We start from the raw sequence: 19,621 nt of genomic DNA on the forward strand, positions 1-19,621 counted from the left end.
TAGTTAGAACTGAAAAGGCCACAAGACAGCTTCCTCTGGGCTCAAACCCACTGTCCCATTAGCCAGTCTGGTGTTAGCTGAAGTAACAGAGCCACTTTATGTAAACACTGACCATTATCATTCATAAATAAAAAATTACTCTTTTCATGTCTGGAGCAATTGTTTAGTATTTATATCCAATGAATTGGAAAATTAAATGTACATACCACTTTTGTCCAGCAAATTGGGCCAGCAGGACCCTATTCTACAGAAATAAAAATCTTAGTATGTTCGTATGGATGGCTATTTTATTGGAGGATACTTTGTAGTAGTGGGTATTAAAAACATGGAGCTGGGTCCCTATGTCCATTTTGGCCTAAAGAGTTGTCCATGTTATATTATTGATTAAAGCACAAAACACACTGCAGAGAAACATGTCAGGTTATTATTTTTTGAAAAATACAGGAAAAGGCTAAAAAAAAAGCACTCACTTCAGGTATGTAAATGCACATTTGTATGTATAAAATAGAGTTTTGAAGGAAATACAATATTACCTGAGTGGGATAAGTGTGTGGCCTTTTAAGAAACTGTTAGCTTTTTATAAACTTTAATTATGAAAACGTTTATAATACACAGGGTGGAAAACATTTCTGTGCACTCCTCACCTAGATTCAAACAGATAGAGAGAATCTTAAGTAGGCTCCTTGCCCAACATGGAGCCTGAGGCAGGGTTCAGGCTCACACCCCTGAGATCCTGCCCTGAGTGGAAATCAGGAGTCTGATGCTTTACCGACTGAGCCACCCAGGTGCCCCCCAAACTCGGTATCTTAAAATAATATCCATAGCTGACAATTCTGTGTGTCAATAATTTGGGCTGGATTCAGCTGAGTGGTTCTGCTGATCTGGGGGCTGTGCGTGGCTATTCTTGGCTGGGCTTCTTCACGCATCAGCAATAAGCTATACGGTCGACTGGGGCTGGGTGTATCTCTGCTTCACAGGGTCCCCTTCCTCTAGCAGGCTACTGGGACTTGTTCACCTGATGGTGAGCAAGTTTTCCTTTTCCCTTGTAGCCTTAAGTTTCTCAGCATTGGACTTTACTTCTTTATACACACGTGTATGTGTGTGTGTATATGTGTGTGTGTATGTATGTGTGTATTTTATATAGAGAGATACATCTATGTATCTGTATATATCTATGTATATATTTGTATATATATAAAATACACACTATACTATATATGGTATATATGTATTGACTCAAGAGGATTTAATGTTCTTCCTAAAATTATCTAAAAATAAAATAAAATCTAACTAATGTACTGCTTCAAAACTGAGAGGCAGCATGGTATCATACTCATGAGCACAGACTGAGTTACTTTGCCTGGGGTCATATCTCACATCTGCCACTTAACTAGCTGCAAGACCTTGAATAAGTTACTTAACCTCTGTACACCTCAGCTTTCTTGTCTTCTGTAAGATTTAAAAGGGTTACTATAGGGCGCCTGGGTGGCTCAGTTGGTTAAGCGACTGCCTTCAGCTCAGGTCATGATCCTGGAGTCCCGGGATCGAGTCCCGCATCGGGCTCCCTGCTCGGCGGGGAGTCTACTTCTCCCTCTGACCCTCCCCCCTCTCATGCTCTCTCTCTATCTCATTCTCTCTCAAATGAATAAATAAAATCTTTAAAAAAATAAAATAAAATAAAATAAAAGGGTTACTATATGTGCAGCACTTAGAAGAATGCCTGGTCCATATTAAATATTATATATATATATGTTTGCTGTTGTTACTCCTCATATTAATAGCCAATATATTTACCTATGTAACTATTGGAAAGTTTTTAATAGTTTTATAAATGCAATTAATAGCTTTCACAATCACCATTAATTATTGTAGCATTCTTTTTTTAAGATTTTATTTATTTATTTTGAGAGAGAGCGAGAGTGCGCATGAACAGGGGAGGGGCAGAGGCACAGGGGGAGAGAGAGAGAATCTCAAGCAGAGTCCACGCTGAGCACAGAGCCAGTCATGGGGCTCGATCTCACGACCCTGAGATCATGACCTGAGCCAAAATCAGGAGTCGGAGGCTTAACCTACTGAGCCACCCAGGCGCCCTGCATTTTGCTCTTGTAATAAGAAGCATACATTTATAATTCAGTGGACTTGGTAAAACTTTAACATTTAATCATGTTAGATTTTTCACCTTGAGTTATATCTAGAATGATTACATATATTTGAAAATTAATGTTTGGATGTTGAAAATAAATCCAAATGGCAGACTTGATTTGTATCACTGACTTCATTATATTGAATAGCTATGGATGGGGGCAGGCTGTGTAATCATGTGGTCATTGATAAACGTAACTACCTTGAAGTAGGCATCCAGCTATTTCATCTTGCTAAGCTAAAGCCACATACATTTGGCCAAACTTTGGCACATACCTACTGTGTATGTGCCAGGCACTCTGCTAAGAAAGATTGTATGTGAAGTATCTCATTTAATCACTGAACAGCCTCTTTGAAATGGGAACAGTTTTATCCTTATGTCCTACGTTAGGAAACCGAGGCATAGTGGAGTTTGCTAACCTGCTCAGTGGCATCCAATACATGGCTGAGTCACTATCCAAACACAGCTTGTGTGGTTGCAGAGCTCAGCTCTCCCCACCAAGCTCAGGGAGCCCCTGTGTCCTATCCTGCACCAGGATGAGGACTTGACCTGCACTAGTCTCCCAGGCCCCCAGAAGGTCATTCAAACAAGGTGTTCTTCTTTTTTCACACTATCCATGAGTCAGCTCAGGTTTAGAGTGCTTTTCATAAGATCACATAAGGCTAAGTAAGATTTGTAGGTGAGATTTCGAGCATGACTGTCTTTATGGTCTTTATTACTGGAATTCTATAATCAATGACAGTGCTTCCTTTCTGAACATGGGCAGGAGCTTCACCAGAACCTCACAAACATGTGGTCAGGAAAGTTTTACGTATCTCAGAAGCTTACATTTAAAATTGTATCTGACATTTTCTTTCATTTAAATTTTGTGATTTAGTGGTGAAGATGAATATTTTCCCAGACATCTCTTCACTAATTGTATTTTTGCTGATGCAAATTGCCTCTTCATATCATTTGCTATTTATTTATTGGTATATTGATGTTGCTGCTGATTAATTAATCCAACAAATTCCAGACTGTTTTGATCATTTATAAATTTGATATTGTATCATCAGTTCCATGCGGAGGCCAGTTTAATTTCCCCTCCTGACTCACGTTGTCGAGTTTTTTTTTTTTTTTTAATTTTATTATGTTATGTTAGTCACCATACAATACATCATTAGTTTTTGATGTAGTGATCCACGATCCATTGTTTTCGTATAACACCCAGTGCTCCATGCAGTACGTGCCCTCCTTAATACCCATCACCGGGCTAACCAATACCCCCTCCCCGCTCCCCTCTAAAACCCTGTTTGTTTCTCAGGTCCATAGTCTCTCATGGTTCATCTCTCCCTCCAATTTCCCCCACCCATTTTTCCCTTCCTTCTCCTAATGTCCTCCATGTTATTCCTTATGTTCCACAAATAAGTGAAACCATATGATAATTGACTTTCTCTGCTTGACTTATTTCACTTAGCATAATCTCCTCCAGTCCCATCCATGTTGATGTAAAAGTTGGGTATTCATCTTTTCTGATGGCTGAGTAATATTCCATTGTGTATATGGACCACATCTTCTTTATCCATTCATCTGTTGAAGGGCATCTCGGCTCTTTCCATAGTTTGGCTATTGCGGACATTGCTGCTATGAACATTGGGGTGCATATGGCCCTTCTTTTCACTACATCTGTGTCTTTGGGGTAAATACCCAGGAGTGCAATTGCTGGGTCATAGGGTAGCTCTATTTTTAAATTTTTGAGGAACCTCCACACTGTTTTCCGAAGTGGCTGTACCAACTTGCATTCCCACCAACAGTGTAAGAGGGTTCCCCTTTCTCCACAACCTCTCCAACACTTGTTGTTTCTTTCCCTGTCCATTTTTGCTATTCTAACTGGTATAAGGTGGTATCTCAGTGTGGTTTTGATTTGGATTTCCCTGATGGCTAATGATGATGAACATTTTTTCATGTGTCTGTTAGCCATTTGTATGTCTTCTTCAGAGAAGTGTCTGTTCATCTCGACCGTTCTCTAACACGATTCACAAAGATAAACTCAAAGTGGATGAAAGACCTCAATGTGAGACAGGAATCCATCAAAATCCTAGAGGAGAACATAGGCAGTAACCTCTTTGACATCGCCCACAGCAACTTCTTTCAAGATACATCTCCAAAAGCTAGTGAAACAAAAGCAAAAATGAACTTTTGGGACTTCATCAAGATAAAAAGCTTCTGCACAGCAAAGGAAACAGTCAACAAAACAAAGAGGCAACCCACAGAATGGGAGAAGATATTTGCAAATGACACTACAGATAAAGGGCTGGTATCCAAAATCTATAAAGAACTTCTCAAACTCAACACCCAACAAACAAATAATCAAGTCAAAAAGTGGGCAGAAGAGATGAACGTTGTCGAGTTTTGATATCTCCTCCTTTCTGCCCTCTGATCAGGCAGTGCGGGTCCCTGCGTGGCTCTGGCTTCAGACCCCAGCCAGACTAATGAAATATCTTCAGCAGAATCTTTGGTTCCTTCTTCAGGATTATGGGACACTCTCAATCATGGATGTTAACAGAACTCTTAGAGTGTTTTGGAGAAATATTTTTTATAACAAAGAATGATTTAGCTAAACTCCTTTTGAGTACCACCAGCAGGTTTCTGTTAAACTGAAAATGTCAAAGATGGTGCATTTTTAAAACAGTTAAGTTTGGTTTACATTTTCTATAGAAGCTAACTGTATAATTTCTTCTTAAAGCAAGACATGGTTTAGCCTGTTAGCAGATATACATGTGAAAATAAAAATCATCTCTAAATCAACACTAATTTAGGCAGACGCTTATATTGTGACGGTTTGTGTCATTCTGAGATTTAGAACAAAAATGAACTCGTTTCTAAAGATGTCAATCAATAAAAAACCTGACGTATGGGAAATTAAGCAGTCTCTTAAGAAAGTTCTGAACAGTATACCTGTCACTTCTCCATTGTACTTGTGGCTTATTTCCCAAGATACAGTCATTAGCGTCAGCAGATAGTTAAAAGGTTGTGTTTGCTTTACTCTGTGTTTGTTTTTTACTTGGAAATAATAAAGCACACACATAGTACTTTCCAGCTAAGGCAGGAAAGCAGTTTGGATGACATGCTGTAACATGAGTTAGTTCTCAGTAAAGCTTTACTTTTCTTATGAAAGGAGAGCACATTACTTCTCTGGATGGAACCCCCAGAGTATCCTCCATTTGCCCCGAGCCTCTTCATTCCTTCTTTTTTTTAAATTTCTTATTTAAATTCAATTTAGTTAATATATAGTGTATTCTTAGTTCCAGAGGTAGAGTTCAGTGATTCGTCAGTTGCATAGAACACCCAGTGCTCATTCCATCACGTGCCCTACTTAATGTCCATCACCCAATTACCCCATCCCTCCCACTCCTCTCCCCTCCAGCAGCCCTCAGTTTGTTTCCTATGATTAAGAGTCTCTTATGGTTTGCCTCCCTCTCTGTTTTTATCTTATTTTATTTTTCCTTCCCCATCTCAAAACTTTTTTTAGAACAGTTACTGGTTGACAGTTCTAAATCCACAAATTTTACAGGCCCTTGAGATTGTGGTTCATGTAAATGTTGGTAAACGTAATGGATCGGATTTGTTAATTCTGTGCATTTTTTTTTTCTTTCTGTGCTGAATACCAAATATCTAAAATATGATTACAGCTAAGCTCTGAGGTTCTTGATGGAGGAATTGGTCCAGGTTTTATTGTTCATAGTTTTCAAAATGCCCAGTATATATGGGCGCTCAGATGTATCCCACTGTGGCTAAAAGTGACCAGGTAAGGCGAATGAATTTATTTTGGGCAGCTCAGTATTTTATGAATAATAAATAATATAAATACCCATTCAGTTATGCTCTGAATCACTAAGCTGACAATTGCATATCTTTTGGGTATTTAATATAAATATCTTGAAGCAAGTGTTTTATGCGCATTTTCGGTATATGCTATGTTTATGATGCTTATTACTTAGGTGTATGCTATGCTTTAGCTATGCTTATTATTAATTTTATAGCACCTAGATTGCTGTGGCATTCCCTTGGGGAGAACAGAGTGCTGGGTCCTAGCTGGTCTGACTTGTAAGAAGGCTCCTGCCAGATGGGCTCGTCCCGTCCCCTTCTCCCAGTGAGAGTGCCACCTGGATTGGGGAAGTGAGGAAGTAGCACAGTTAATTAGGCAGTTTTGCTGGGGTGTTCCTGTGAAATGGTGTTACTTCTTTACCATCTTACTCTATGTTCACCAGCATATTAGGACTGTGGCCAAAATTAGTGCACCTAACAAATCGTCTCGCCATTTGTAATATTGGAGAATCCAAGAGAAAGACAAGAAGAGAGAGGGCAAAATAGAAAGGTGGATATGATATTTGGGTGAAAAAATATTTTTTTAAATTAAGGTTGTACTTTCTAATGGTTGCAAAATAAATATTTCATGTTTATACCAGGTGACATTTTTGAGAGGGGCATAGATGAGGCAGTAGGTGAAGAAGGATGCGTGACACCTGGTCTGCAGAATATGGATGTGGCTACGGATGTGGTTTCATCGGGCTGGAATGGGTGCTAATAAGTGTTTTTAAAGTGGTGGCACCTCCCTGCAGAGGCTTTGTTCCTTTGGAGTTTGCTCCCTGAGTTCATTTATTTCTCCACAGGCTTTCAACTTCCTTATTTCACGAGGTTTCTCATCAGAAAAGACTTATTCTTTAGGACCATTGTTAGTGCTGGCCGAGGGAGCAGGAGGAGGGATGTAATCTGGTTTTTTGGTATTTGAAGGATGAGATCAAATTTAAAATTACAAATTAAAAATATACAGCTCTCTTACAAAGGCAGCAGAGCAGAGTGTGGATCTTGTTCGTTTTGGTTATTGGGAGAGGACTTGTGGTGTGATCTTAAAGCATCCGTGGACTGTGGAGTCAGCTGTGGGCTGCTTGCACCCAGCACTCATTTACTTCTGTACATTGCAAAATGAAATAGTAGAATAGGAAATATGAGTACAATACACATACACATGATAAGAAAAACATTTCTTCATGGAAGTTTTGTGTCTATGTATGTTTGTGGGTGTATGTATATAATGTAGGTATGCACACATAACATCACACGTGTATACTGGGGTGCATATACAATATTTTGGTACCATGATGGGGCCACATGTTTGAAAAATGTTGGTTTTAGAGCATTTCATTTAGAGCCTGAATGTGAAAAATTCAGATTCCCTTTAGCTCCATCAGATGCTGTTGGTGGACCCTTTGATGAGCGAACTGTTCTCTGTGTTTCTGTGGGTCTTTATTGTTGGGGGGATTTAATGAGATGGGATACATGCAGCCCTTGGCCCAAGCACTGGCTGGCACATTTGATTCCCTGCATTCTCCTTTTCTCCTTAAGAACAGCCAAGATATGTTCTTGGAGCTCTCTCCCTCTCCTCCTTGCCTCAAACCTGGTTCTTTTTTGAATTCAGCCTTGCTGCTACCTTTCCATTCCCCATGATTATAATTGCCTCTTCTCTCTCCACTCGCTTCCCATTCTTCTTTTGTGTTTTCTTCGACCAATTTCTTTCACAGCCAAAGGGCTTGGCCTGATAGCCTTCATCTTTGGGTTAAGAAACCAGAGAATTTTTTTTCCTTCCTTTCTTTCAACTTGTCAGTCTCAGTCTTTTTCTCCCACGTTAAGAAAAAAATGTACACTTGGGTACTTGGGAACCCGGCACGCTATACAATTCGAACTTCAAGCCTGTGCCACTTGGTGTGGTGTGCACATCAGAGCTGGTCAGCACATTGTTCCTGCCCATGACCACTATAGAAATTGAGAGCAAGTCTTTAGAAAATTTTATAGAAATTTGACAGTGTTTTTACATTTATTTAGTACAATAACAAATTTGGGCTTGTGTTTTGCATGTCTTTTTCTTCTTTTTTGGAAATCCATGTTTATTGCATTTTATATACATTTGATCTGAGATGTGTCAAATATTTTTTCAAAAATGGTCCTTTATCGTAGATTGTTCGAGAAGCACTTCTCTAGATAACTGAATTGTTACAGCTGGTGTATATAATAGGTCAGAAGAAAAAAGAATGGCCCTGTAAACTAGAGGCAGGATGTACACCTGCAAAGATGCAACTTGTAAGCTTTCTGTTTAGCTTTTGGATTTTAAATCTACAAATTTGAAGACATGGTCACAGAGGAAAAAAAAAATGAAGACAAAACAGCCAAAGTAAGAGAAAAGCTAATGAACAGTGTGCTTTTACTAAAATTAAGAGGCTACAGAAGTGAATTTTATAGTGGCATTAATATTTGTGGGGGTGGGAAATTTTCCCTTCTTGCCTTTGTCAGGGAGGAAAAATTTTCTCCTGAGCTTCAAGGTTTTTTTGGCTGGTCTAAGGATTAAATTGACGTGAGACAGATTAACAAGAGAAAGTAAAACTTAATTACATATGTACGGGGGGGGGGGTGTTCCAAAAGAATATGAAGCCCACAGGCAGTCAGGTAGTTGAGGCTTATGTGCCCTTCAGAGCTAAGGAGAAGGGAGTGGCTGTCAGGGACTTCAAAGAGAGGAAAGACAATTCACAGGAAGATGAAAAGAGTAAATGTTTGGCAAACAAGTGTTTGGGACACAGAGAGGAATGTCAACAAACAGACTTTTCTAAGTTCCTCCCTGTCCACTACACCTAGTTCATATTATACAGTAATTATCTGTGGTGCTGGCTTACCCACCGGAGCAGCTCCTCTATCTAAATTCTCTTAGGCATTTAGGGGGAAGGTCAAAGTTTCTTCCTGAGCCTTCCATTTCTTCAAAATAATCCGTATGTCAAAGAGACACACATTGGGGTGGCCAATTTTGCTCCTCTGCACCTTCTAGGTTCTTTGACTGGTCTAATAATTAAATTAATATGAAACAGATTAACAGGAGAAAACAAACAGAAGGTTAATATTATGTATGCTTGCTGTATATATGGGAGAGACCCTAGAAAAGGAACTTTCTGAAATGGCTGAAGCCATCAGCTTGAATACTGTCTTCAGCTAAAGACAGAGGATGTTGGAAGTGGCGAGTCTGGGAAGGAAAAGCACAGTCAACAAGTAAGGTTGTTATGTAAATTTAAGTCTTTTTCTTCATTGACAAGAGTTTCTAGAAATTTGGTTATTCCCCTCTTCCTGGCACAGAAAGGGAGACACTGTTACAAACGAAGCTTCTCCTGGTAAGTGTCTCTCAGGCAAGGGTAACTTCTACTCAGTTTTGAGAGCTTCACCTGTTTGTGCTGTTTCTTAAGAATAACCAACTACTACTAGGTATTCATCCAAAGGAAACAAACATAGTGATTCGAAGGGGCACATGCACTCCAGTGTTTATAGCAGCAATGTCCACAATAGCCAAACTGGAAAGAGCCCAGATGTCCATTGACAGATGAATGGATAAAGAAGATGTCATACACACACACACACACACACACACACACACACACACACACACACACACAATGGAATATTGCTCAGCCATCAAAAAGAATGAAATTTTGCTGTTTGCAATGACACAGATGGAACTAAAGGGTATTAGGCTAAGTGAGACGAGTGAAAGACAATTTTCATACGATCTCACTCATATGTAGAATTTAAGAAACAAAACAGAGGAACATAGGGGAAAGGGAAGGAAAAATAAAATAAGATGAAAATAGGGAGGCAAAGCATAAGAGACGCTGAACTCTAGGAAACAAACTGAGGGTTGCTGGAGGGGGGTTAGGTGGGGGGATGGGGCAACTGGGTGATGGGCATTAAGGTGGACACTTGCTGTAATGAGCACTGGGTGTTATATGAACTCATGAATCACTAAATTCTACCCCTGAAACTAATAATACACTATATGTTAACTAAATTGAATTTAAATAAAGAATTTTAAAAAAGAGAGAAAGAAAAAAAAAAAAGAATAACCAGCTTAAAATAATCCCCATGCCAAAGAGACACACTTGGGGTGGAAGATCTGCTCCCTTTCAAGTTCATAAAATGCTGCTTCTCCACCAGCCAAAGTATTTAATAATGCACATAAGTCTCTCTTCCTGCTGGATGATGGAAAACGCTCCCTTTTTTGTTGGGCACACAAAGTTTTTGAAAAGTACGAAGAGAATTCACGCAATTTCCTTAGCTTTTAAAAATCTAGAGCCTCTACCACACGGATGCAAATTTTAATGATGGGGTAGAAGGGAATAACTAATTCTATCTAGCTGTTGCCACTGTCACAAACAATGATGGAAGATAGTCCAATCAAAAGCATTTGCCAGTGGATATGATTAAGCTAAATTTAATTCACCGAAAATTCAAGAATGCGAATATTGCATGTTCTCATAACGGAGTTTTCCTTTTCAGAGAACCAAAATAATTATTCTTAAAGATCTTCAAAGCGTGCTTTAAAAACTGCCCCTTTTGAAGCCAGCTTTGTTAGGTGGAGTTCTTTTCATTTGCCTGCAATGTTATAGTCTCTACTTCCTCACTTGTGACTTAAGGGTGTTTTGTTATTGGAACACAAACAGAATTTCTATGCTAATTTGAATTCTGATTTCTTTTATTTATTGGCCCAGTTGGAGTGTTTTTTGTTGGGAAAAAAAAATTGAGGTAAGGAAGTACCTACTGAGGGAGACCCAATTAGTCTTTGAAAATGCATTTCCTCACAGTCAAAACATTGAAGCAGGAGGTGAAAATTAAACATTCAGCCATATAGGGATATTTTTAAAAACAGACTTAATAGTCTAAAATTGAATATAAATGCCTTGGATCCTTTAAACATTGGCGAGTTGACTTTCCTTTCATAGCCTATAGGTGAGAAATTCAATTAAAAGGCATCTCTTCCCTCCCACCTGCCATTTCTGTATGCACAACTGTGCGTTTACCCCCAGGATTCTGGGTTTGCCAGACTGTGCTAAACATAAGTGTTCACACTTTCTCATGTAAACTCACCATAAGACAATAATGTAGCACTGTCAGGAAATACTTGCATTGACTGAAATGTCATCTTCTCTAATTCGAAGCCATGAGGATAAGTCCTCATGACCACACATAGAAATAAAGATCCCCCTCCCAGAGCTTAAATGTAGAGGCAAGATCAACTGTGTTGAAGGTTTTGTAACCCTTCAATACTAAAGTTCCTCTCTCATAAAGAGAGGAAACTTAAAAATTACCATTTAGCTGAAATAGGATAGGACCAAGAAGGTTGTGAGGTGGGCAGGTGGAAATATATCTGCTAAAGAATTGAAGATAATTTAGAGAAGCCACGCATTTGGATGAAGTATGAGGAATACAGAGTAATAGTAATGCTGATCACCCACAATTTTTGAACTTGTGCTATTTGGCAAGCATTGTCCTAAGTGCCTTTATACATTAATCATTAATTATGGGGGCTACATAAAAATACCAATTGAGAGACTCTGGAGGAGAAAAAAAAAGGAACTCTCAGGTGACCATACCCCAGAGAAGGGGCTTGGTAAAGGGAGACTTTTCATCCAAAAACATGTGTGTGTTGACCATAGTGCTGCTCAGGTGGCTTCTCTAACTGTTGAAAGGAAGAAGAACTTTGCTTGTGACCAGTCCGAGCAGAATTGCTTCCTGAAGCTAGAACAGGTGAAGAAGATGGTGTGGATAGAGCTGGCGCGTCCTCCAACACCACACCTGTGTTCTTGGAAGATCTCTTGACTCATTTCGCAGAATCATACATTGAAAGTGATAGATTTTGTGAGAAAAATGGGGCTGGGGCTGGCCACTCAAAATCTATGCAATAGCTCTCTAGCTGGAGAACCAACAAAAACAGTAACAGCCCTTCTAAAAAGACCGGTCCCATCAACTGACATCTGGCCTTCAGAATCCCAGTGACTCCATTCTTCGCCCTGTACCCTGAGGCTCTGGCTTCCTCTTTCTACTGTAGTCAGTCCCTTCTAATAGAGCACTTTCTGCCAACCTAAAAATAGGATCCAGGGTTTGTCTTCTTCATCAGTCAATGTTCTTTCCTTTTCAACTCAGGAGGGGAGCCGAAGCTCCACGGTTTCTTTCTCTGTTCTTGCAGTTTCCCAGACAGCTTCACAGAAACCACTAAACTTCTTGGCACTTCCTCCCCTGAGTGAAGGCACTTGTGTGGGACTGGAGCTTTGTTCAAAGGTCATCATGTAGCCCTTTATTGAGATCAGTCAAAAACTTTAATGTCCTGCCGAAAGTCACACATGAATCCAAGGGACTTCTGTGTTGGATGGATGTCATGCCCCTATTTGCTAATCCATTTGAGCTAATCTGCATTACAGAAGCATACCCAGGTAACAAAACAGACTGTATTTTCTGGCTCAAAAAGGTTAAAAAGGAGGAAGGAGTATAAAAATTAGGATCATTTGTGTATTTGTAACTTACAATACCTGAATTTCACCTTGACCTCAGTTAAAAATTTCTGTATACATTAGACAGCTCAAACAGCTGAGAGAGCATTTTGTGCTGGAATGGTGTAATATGGAGGATTGGTTGCACAGCTAGGGGAATAGTATTTTAGGGATTCCTGGTGATTCCCTGAACAGTAATGGTAGGAAGCTTTCCAGTTTATACCAACATGTGAAAAGAGACTTGTCTGTTTCAGCTTCATCCAGGCATCCAAACTCGATGTCTCAGGATACAGGAAATACATGCTTTTGCCGTCCTTTGCGTATTGTCCTGTTTACCATCCATGGCTGCCTGAGTTTCGCTGATGGAAACACTGCAAGAAATACTTTTCTTGTACTAAAGGTTTTGGTGATTTAGCATTGACCTCAAGGCCATGTCATGGGCGGCCCTGTCAGTAGGAACATACATTGTAACTATGTTGCAGGTAACAGAGCCCCACGTGATCAAATACAGAATATATCTGCTTATATTTACTCAGAAAAGTACGATTTTTAAGTCGTGTTATAAACACCAACAGCCAGCTTTAGATTTGTGATGGGGTTGGTCTACCCTGCATATTTTGAATTTTTTTTTTTTTTTTTTTACATTTTATAGACTCTAGCTAACCCGAATCATTTCAGTGATGTTCTGTTGCCACCTGTCCCCTCTCTGTGCCCCCCAACTCATTCTTAAGTCACATTTGTAGTTCTTCCTTATTACTGGAATATATGTTCCATAGATAACCCTTCCTTGTGGCTTGGCTTTCATATTTCCAGGTGCATAACATTCATCTTTTGAAAAATTGCTCTATTTTCAAAGAGCGACTGTAATTTTCCTTCACTGTCATGAAGGGGTTTTGTTTTCTTCATATACGCTCAAACGGCACATGAAGAAACATGGTGTTATTGGAGTGTAACAGGGTGAGTAGTGGGCTGGAAGCTCAGAGGCTCGAAGTTTTGGTTTGACCATGAACTCATGCTAAAACCTGGATAAACAGCTTCCTAATCTCTCTGTGACTCAATTCCTGTTTGTCTTGAATGCCATTACCCACAGTTCACCTTACACAGGGGCACTGTAGGGGTAACAGCCGAGGGTAAACATTTTCTGATATCCCTTAACAGTAGCCTATTAATTTATATAAGATATGCCTACATTTGGGTTTTTTATTTTGTCCTCATAATAATTCTTTGGGAAAGGCAGTCTTCTTTTGCTGCTTAGGAAATCACAGCTTGTAGACAAGAAAAAAAATCTACACTTGTTCTAGTAGTGTATGTATGTTTTTGGTATCTGTTGAGTATGTACTAAAATACAAACACACACAAACATACATACACACATACACATGTCCTTGAAAATTATGGTTCACAATATGGGAAATTTTTTTTTTTTTTTTTTTTTAAGATTTTTTTTATTTTATTTATTTGACAGAGAGAGAGAGACAGCTAGAGAGGGAACACAAGCAGGGGGAGTGGGAGAGGGAGAAGCAGGCTCCTGGCCGAGCAGAGAGCCCGATGCGGGGCTCGATCCCAGGACCCTGGGATCATAACCTGAGCCGAAGGCAGTTGCTTAACGACTGAGCCACCCAGGCGCCCCCACAATATGGGAAATTTTAAAAAGAATACTTAACTGGGGAATAGTCTCCTCCTTCCAGTAGAAAGCATGAATCCAGCCATATGTGAATAGTATTTCTTTTTTCATCTTTATGTTCCAAATTTAGGTGTTCTTTCCCCTCAGAGTTTCAATACATTTTTTCCTGTCTGCCAAAAAGGCTTTATGATATTCTGTTTTCTGTTTTATCTCAAACATTTTGCTTTTATCTTTCTTTATATTTACATAAAGAAAGATGAAAGCAAATATATGATATATAAAATTCATATAATTATTTTAATTGCCATTTCTGTTGATCTTAGACATGGGGAGGGCCCGAGTGACACAGCTGATGCCAAGGTATCTGGAAAGCTTGGATCCACGTGGAAACTCTTCAGCAGTCATGGGTGGGCTGGTGCTATGGATGTAAAGATACACATTGCTCATAGAGATTTCTGAGTATGACCATCCTCTGATTGGCACAATGATTGCATCAGTAGGCTCAGTCATACTGGCCATGAAAACACCTCCACTATCAAGAAGTCATTTGTTATGGCAATGGGGGAGGGGTGATGGCAATGAACTGCAAGAAAGTTATATTACATTAGCAACAAGGAACATTGTAGGGCCAGTAAAGTCTTCTAAGATTCCACAAATCAGGCCAATGTGTTCTCTCTCTCTCTAGGTTACACGAGAATATTAAAGGAGCTGCAATTGCCAAATGGTGGAGCTGTTAGAGAATAGTGTTGTCCCATAGCACTTTCTGAGATGATGGAAAGGTTCAGTATCTGTGCTTCCCAGTGTGGTAGCAATCAGCCACACGAGCCCATTCAGCACTTGAAATGTGGCTAGTGTGGCTGAGGACCTAAGCTTTTAATATTACGGGTTTTTACTTAATTTTAATGTAAATAGCCACATGTGGCTAGTGACTACCAGATGATCAGTGCAAGATAGTAAATTATGCATATTTTTGTTACTTAGGAGACTAAATGCAGTAACTTCAAGGGAACTTTCCATTCACTGATCTTGAGAATTCTTTGAGGTGAAAAGGGGTGAAAGAGATGGGGCTCTCAAAGCCTAAGTAAGATACGTGACATTGCAGTGTCAACCCATCATGTAAATGATGGTGGCTTTGAGAGATGACCAGAAAGTAGTATTTCTGGTTGTAACTCTCCTTTGATTTTCTTTCCACAGGCTCTTTCATGCTGGTGAACACATCTGGGAGACCTGAGGGGCAGAGAGCCCACCTCCTCTTACCTCAGCTGAAAGAAAACGACACCCATTGCATTGATTTTCACTATTTTGTATCCAGCAAGAGTAACACTGCTCCTGGGTTACTCAATGTCTATGTGAAGGTCAATAATGGGCCTTTGGGGAATCCTATCTGGAACATATCTGGAGACCCTACCCGCACATGGAACAGGGCAGAACTGGCCATTAGTACATTCTGGCCTAATTTTTATCAGGTATGCTCTTTGTTTTCATTTCCTGTTTTGATGCATCTTCTAACTTCTGAAAATACAGTTTTTGTATTAGTATAATCAGAGAATGTGTAAGAAGTGTAGGTATTTTTTTAATACTGATGTTAGGGAAGCTTGTGCTATTTGATAGGGAGTGTATTAAGTCTTTGTATGTTATCTTGAGAAATGAGTAAAGAACACCTTTCAAACTTGTTTATGCATATATTGTTTTAAGAAAATAAAAGAAAAATAAAAACAAAAATGTTGTTTTAAGTAACCTGAAGCAGGACAGGAAGCGCTATCTGCAAGTGCTATATTAAGTGGGCCATATTGGACCCACAGAGACATAGCACCTGATTCTAAAAGAGGAGACTCCTTTGTTCATGAGTTGCTCTCAGGAGTAAGTGAATCATTAAGAAGTGAGCCTGATGGACCAGGTAGCAAGGTGCAGGGTCCTGTTCCCATCCCTATAAGCAATGGGAAGAAAAGAACATATGTAGGATAAGTCCTTAAGTCCTTGTCATGGAGGGGCTGCTGTCCTGTTATTTGCGATGTTCTGTTAAGACCCACGTTACCCACTTGGAGTTCTCACTGAAAGTAACTAAAGGGTGGAGGCCAGGAACAGTTAAAAAGTGGTACCAAAGCAACCCTGACGTCTGACCTCATGTGCCTTCTGGCGGAGAGTGACTTGTATCACAGAGGCATCCGGACTCAGGATCAAAGGTGGAAAAATCGTGACAATGGCATTTGGTGCTTTTTTTCCTTTTGTCCACAGCACTTTTAAAAAATAACTTGATTTTGAGAGTACTCGATTAATTTCAAGCTAAAAGGATTCATTAGGAGGATTGAGATATTTTGCTTTTCTCTTTCTTAATTCCTTTGGCTTGCTCAGGAGCCAGCTGGAACATGGATCCAAGATCATCTCTCAATTTAATTGAGGTGCTTGGCTAGACTCAGGGAAAGGAAAACTGAGTCTCCTCAAGGGCTGCTTGTCTTTCTAATGGCAGGAACAACACCCAGGAATCCATTCTGCAGGTTTGGTGTTTATTAGGGCAGATACATCAATCCCACTTCCTCTGCCCCTAGATTTGATAATGGGAATAAATGGGCTGTCACTGTTGTGCCTGATTTGTCTGTGTACCCTTTTACCTGCAACAATTTCTAGAATTTAATGATTGAGAAATTCATGTGTCTTGAACAGTACACATGTAAATTGTTAAATAGTACACACATAAATTGTTAAAATCTTTTAAAGGTACTCTTCTTTTAAAAGTGTTAAAAATTTAGATAGGTCTAAATTTAGCAATCTACTGTTAGGAATTCATCCCAAGGAAATAAGGAAGAATGGTTGCAAATAATTAACTACAAGGATTTTCATGGCAGTTTATTTATAATAATGAAAAAATCAGAAGCAGTATTATTTCCATCATTAGAGGTTTAGTTAATTTGTTACCTCAGTACAAAAATGCATTTTGCAACAATTAAGAATAATGTCATGGAAGACCATTTAATGATCCACTTAAGCTTATGTTGTTAAGTGGAAACACTGGTATAAAACAATACATTCCACAATTTAAATTTTACATATTATATTTTTTAATTTTAAAATTATATTTATATGATTAAATATATATATAAAATAATGTGTGTATATATATATTATAAAATGAAGACTGTGCTGAAATAAACATATTAAAAAGTGGTATCTCCCTAGCTAATAGGGTAACAGGTGATTTGAACTTTTTTTCTTTATACCATCAGTCATATTCTAAATTTTCTCCAATATATATGTACTGTTTTTATGTATAAAACCCCAAAGAGTAAAGTAAAAAAAAAAAGTTTTTCTTCTACAGGGAAAATCTCCTATTTAACAAATAACCTTTTTTATAACTGTATTAGCAATCAGTGGTATAATTAAAAAAAATACGGCCTCTGGGACAAAATTTCTCCATCCATAGTACTAAAATGGAAGCAGGGGAAGTGGGTTTGGTTAAGCTAGGCTTCCAAAGACTTTCATATGCTGGACTAAGTTAAGAGGCTGAGTGTTTTTAGAAACTTCTTTTGGAGGAGACCTTCCCAAAGTCGAGAAGGCGTAGGTGTGTGATGTTCCCACTGCCCCCCTGGCACCTGCATTAGGTTCTGCCTTCGCCCCCAGGCATCTGCTGGATGGAGGCAGTGGGACAAACTTCTAGGCAAGATCAGAAGGTAGGTCTGCTCATATGTGCTCTGACTTTCCTCTCTTTCACCTTAGCACTGCCTACCCAGCATCTCTAGGAGTGAACTCTCTTGGGCCCCTCAGAGCCTCCAGAGTACAATGCATTGGTTTAGTTTTGACTTTGACCGCAATCCAGATCTTAAAGTTGTATTTTGCCTTTGTGTAAACTCAGGCTATGACAGAATACCAAAGACTGGGTGCCTCAAATGATAGACATTTTTTGTTCATGGTTGCAGAGCCTGGAAATCCTGCAGGACCCTCTCCCTGCCTTGTAGATGGCCGGCTTCTCTTCTCAGAGGGTGCTTAGCAGCCTTTCCTCTGAGTGTGTATCTGGAGAGAAAGAGCTCTTGTCTCCCCTCTGCTTCTTCTTAGGATGCTAACTATGGGGGCTCCACCTTCATGACCTCATCTAAACTGAATTACCTCCCGAAAGCTCCATCTCCAGATATCATCACACTGTGGTCAGGGCCTCAGCATATGAAAATGGGGAGGGACACATCATTCGTCCATAACAGCCTTGGCACACCTAGCTCAGACAGTTGAAATTAAAGGAAGGATTTAGTTTAATGGTCTTAGGAGATCAGCCTTTAAAAAGGAATTCTGGAACTATATTGGAAGTGAGGTGGTCTTATATATTAGGCCATTGTGATTTCCAATGAATTCTTCCTTTCTTGGGCTCTTTTGAATAAAATATTTTGCCACCCCCCGGGCGCCTGGGTGGCTCAGTTGGTTAAGCGACTGCCTTCGGCTCAGGTCATGATCCTGGAGTCCCTGGATCGAGTCCCGTATCGGGCTCCCTGCTCGGCAGGGAGTCTGCTTCTCCCTCTGACCCTCCCCCCTCTCATGTGCTTGCTCTCTCTCATTCTCTCTCTCTCAAATAAATAAATAAAAAATCTTTAAAAAAAAAAAAAAAAAATATTTTGCCACCCCCATTGTGAACCTCTGACCCCATCCCCCAGGCGCACCTACTTCCCACTGTCACGTCTCTTACATAATGAACAGTGCATGACTTACCAAATCGAATCAGAACCTAAGTCTCACTCTCTCTTTTTGGTTCACTGGTTGATTCATTACGAATAGCTTTCTACTTTGGATTTAAAAGTGGATTTGTAGAGATTCTTTAATACAGCACTGCTAAGTTTTTAAGAATCTGGTGATCAACATCTGTAAAGGGTTCAGATCCACTGAAAGTGCCCTTGTTAATTTAATTTCTGAGCTCTCCAACCAAACATTAGTTTTTAAAGTTGTAAAGGCGTAGTGAAAGACATATTTCTCCTTTATCTGCTGGGCAGTAAACATATTGAAATCATTACCCTGATAGTAACACAAGCTATCAGGTAAATGTCACTCTGTAGATGTTACAGGAGAGATGCCAGCAGGAAACCTCCCAGACACTAAGCAATAGGCCTTAAAATCACCATGTAAGACCTAAATGAAGTTTCCCATTTGGGATGAGAAAGGCAAACCGTATTAACAAAGGTGAATAAGAAGGAAAACACCTACCAAATCCTGTTTCCGCCCCTGGCCCAAGGTGTCTGCCTAACTGGAGATGACCAGAAAAAAAGCTAGAAAAACCAGGTGTCTATGCATGGGCATCACCGCCCAAGGAAGGAGCTTCCTTGCATATTGTGGTCCTCAGCACATTGTGTCTTTACTGAGAAAAGAGGGCTGTCAAATCCTGATGCTCTTAAAAATGTGAATCATGCCTGAGCCCATTGCACTAATTTCCCAAATAGATTTATCTGTAAGAAGTTCTGTGCTAGTCTAAGGATGTGAGTCTGCTCTATGTGACTATAGTTAACCCTTGAACAACATAGACGTTAGGAGCGCCAACCCCCCATG

At 39.6% G+C, this 19,621-nt stretch overlaps 1 protein-coding gene across 1 annotated transcript in view; it reads left to right on the plus strand.

The window, feature by feature from the left end:
* The window catches only part of PTPRM (protein tyrosine phosphatase receptor type M), a 777,319-nt gene that overhangs the window by 279,209 nt on the left and 478,489 nt on the right, over positions 1-19,621 (plus strand). The window contains exon 3 of the mRNA XM_036100805.2: positions 15,299-15,570. Coding sequence (XP_035956698.2) covers positions 15,299-15,570 — 272 coding nt within the window. The remainder of the gene's footprint in view (positions 1-15,298; positions 15,571-19,621) is intronic.

Source organism: Halichoerus grypus, chromosome 13 (genome assembly GCF_964656455.1).
Source record: "Halichoerus grypus chromosome 13, mHalGry1.hap1.1, whole genome shotgun sequence".
NCBI classification, from domain to species: domain Eukaryota; kingdom Metazoa; phylum Chordata; class Mammalia; order Carnivora; family Phocidae; genus Halichoerus; species Halichoerus grypus.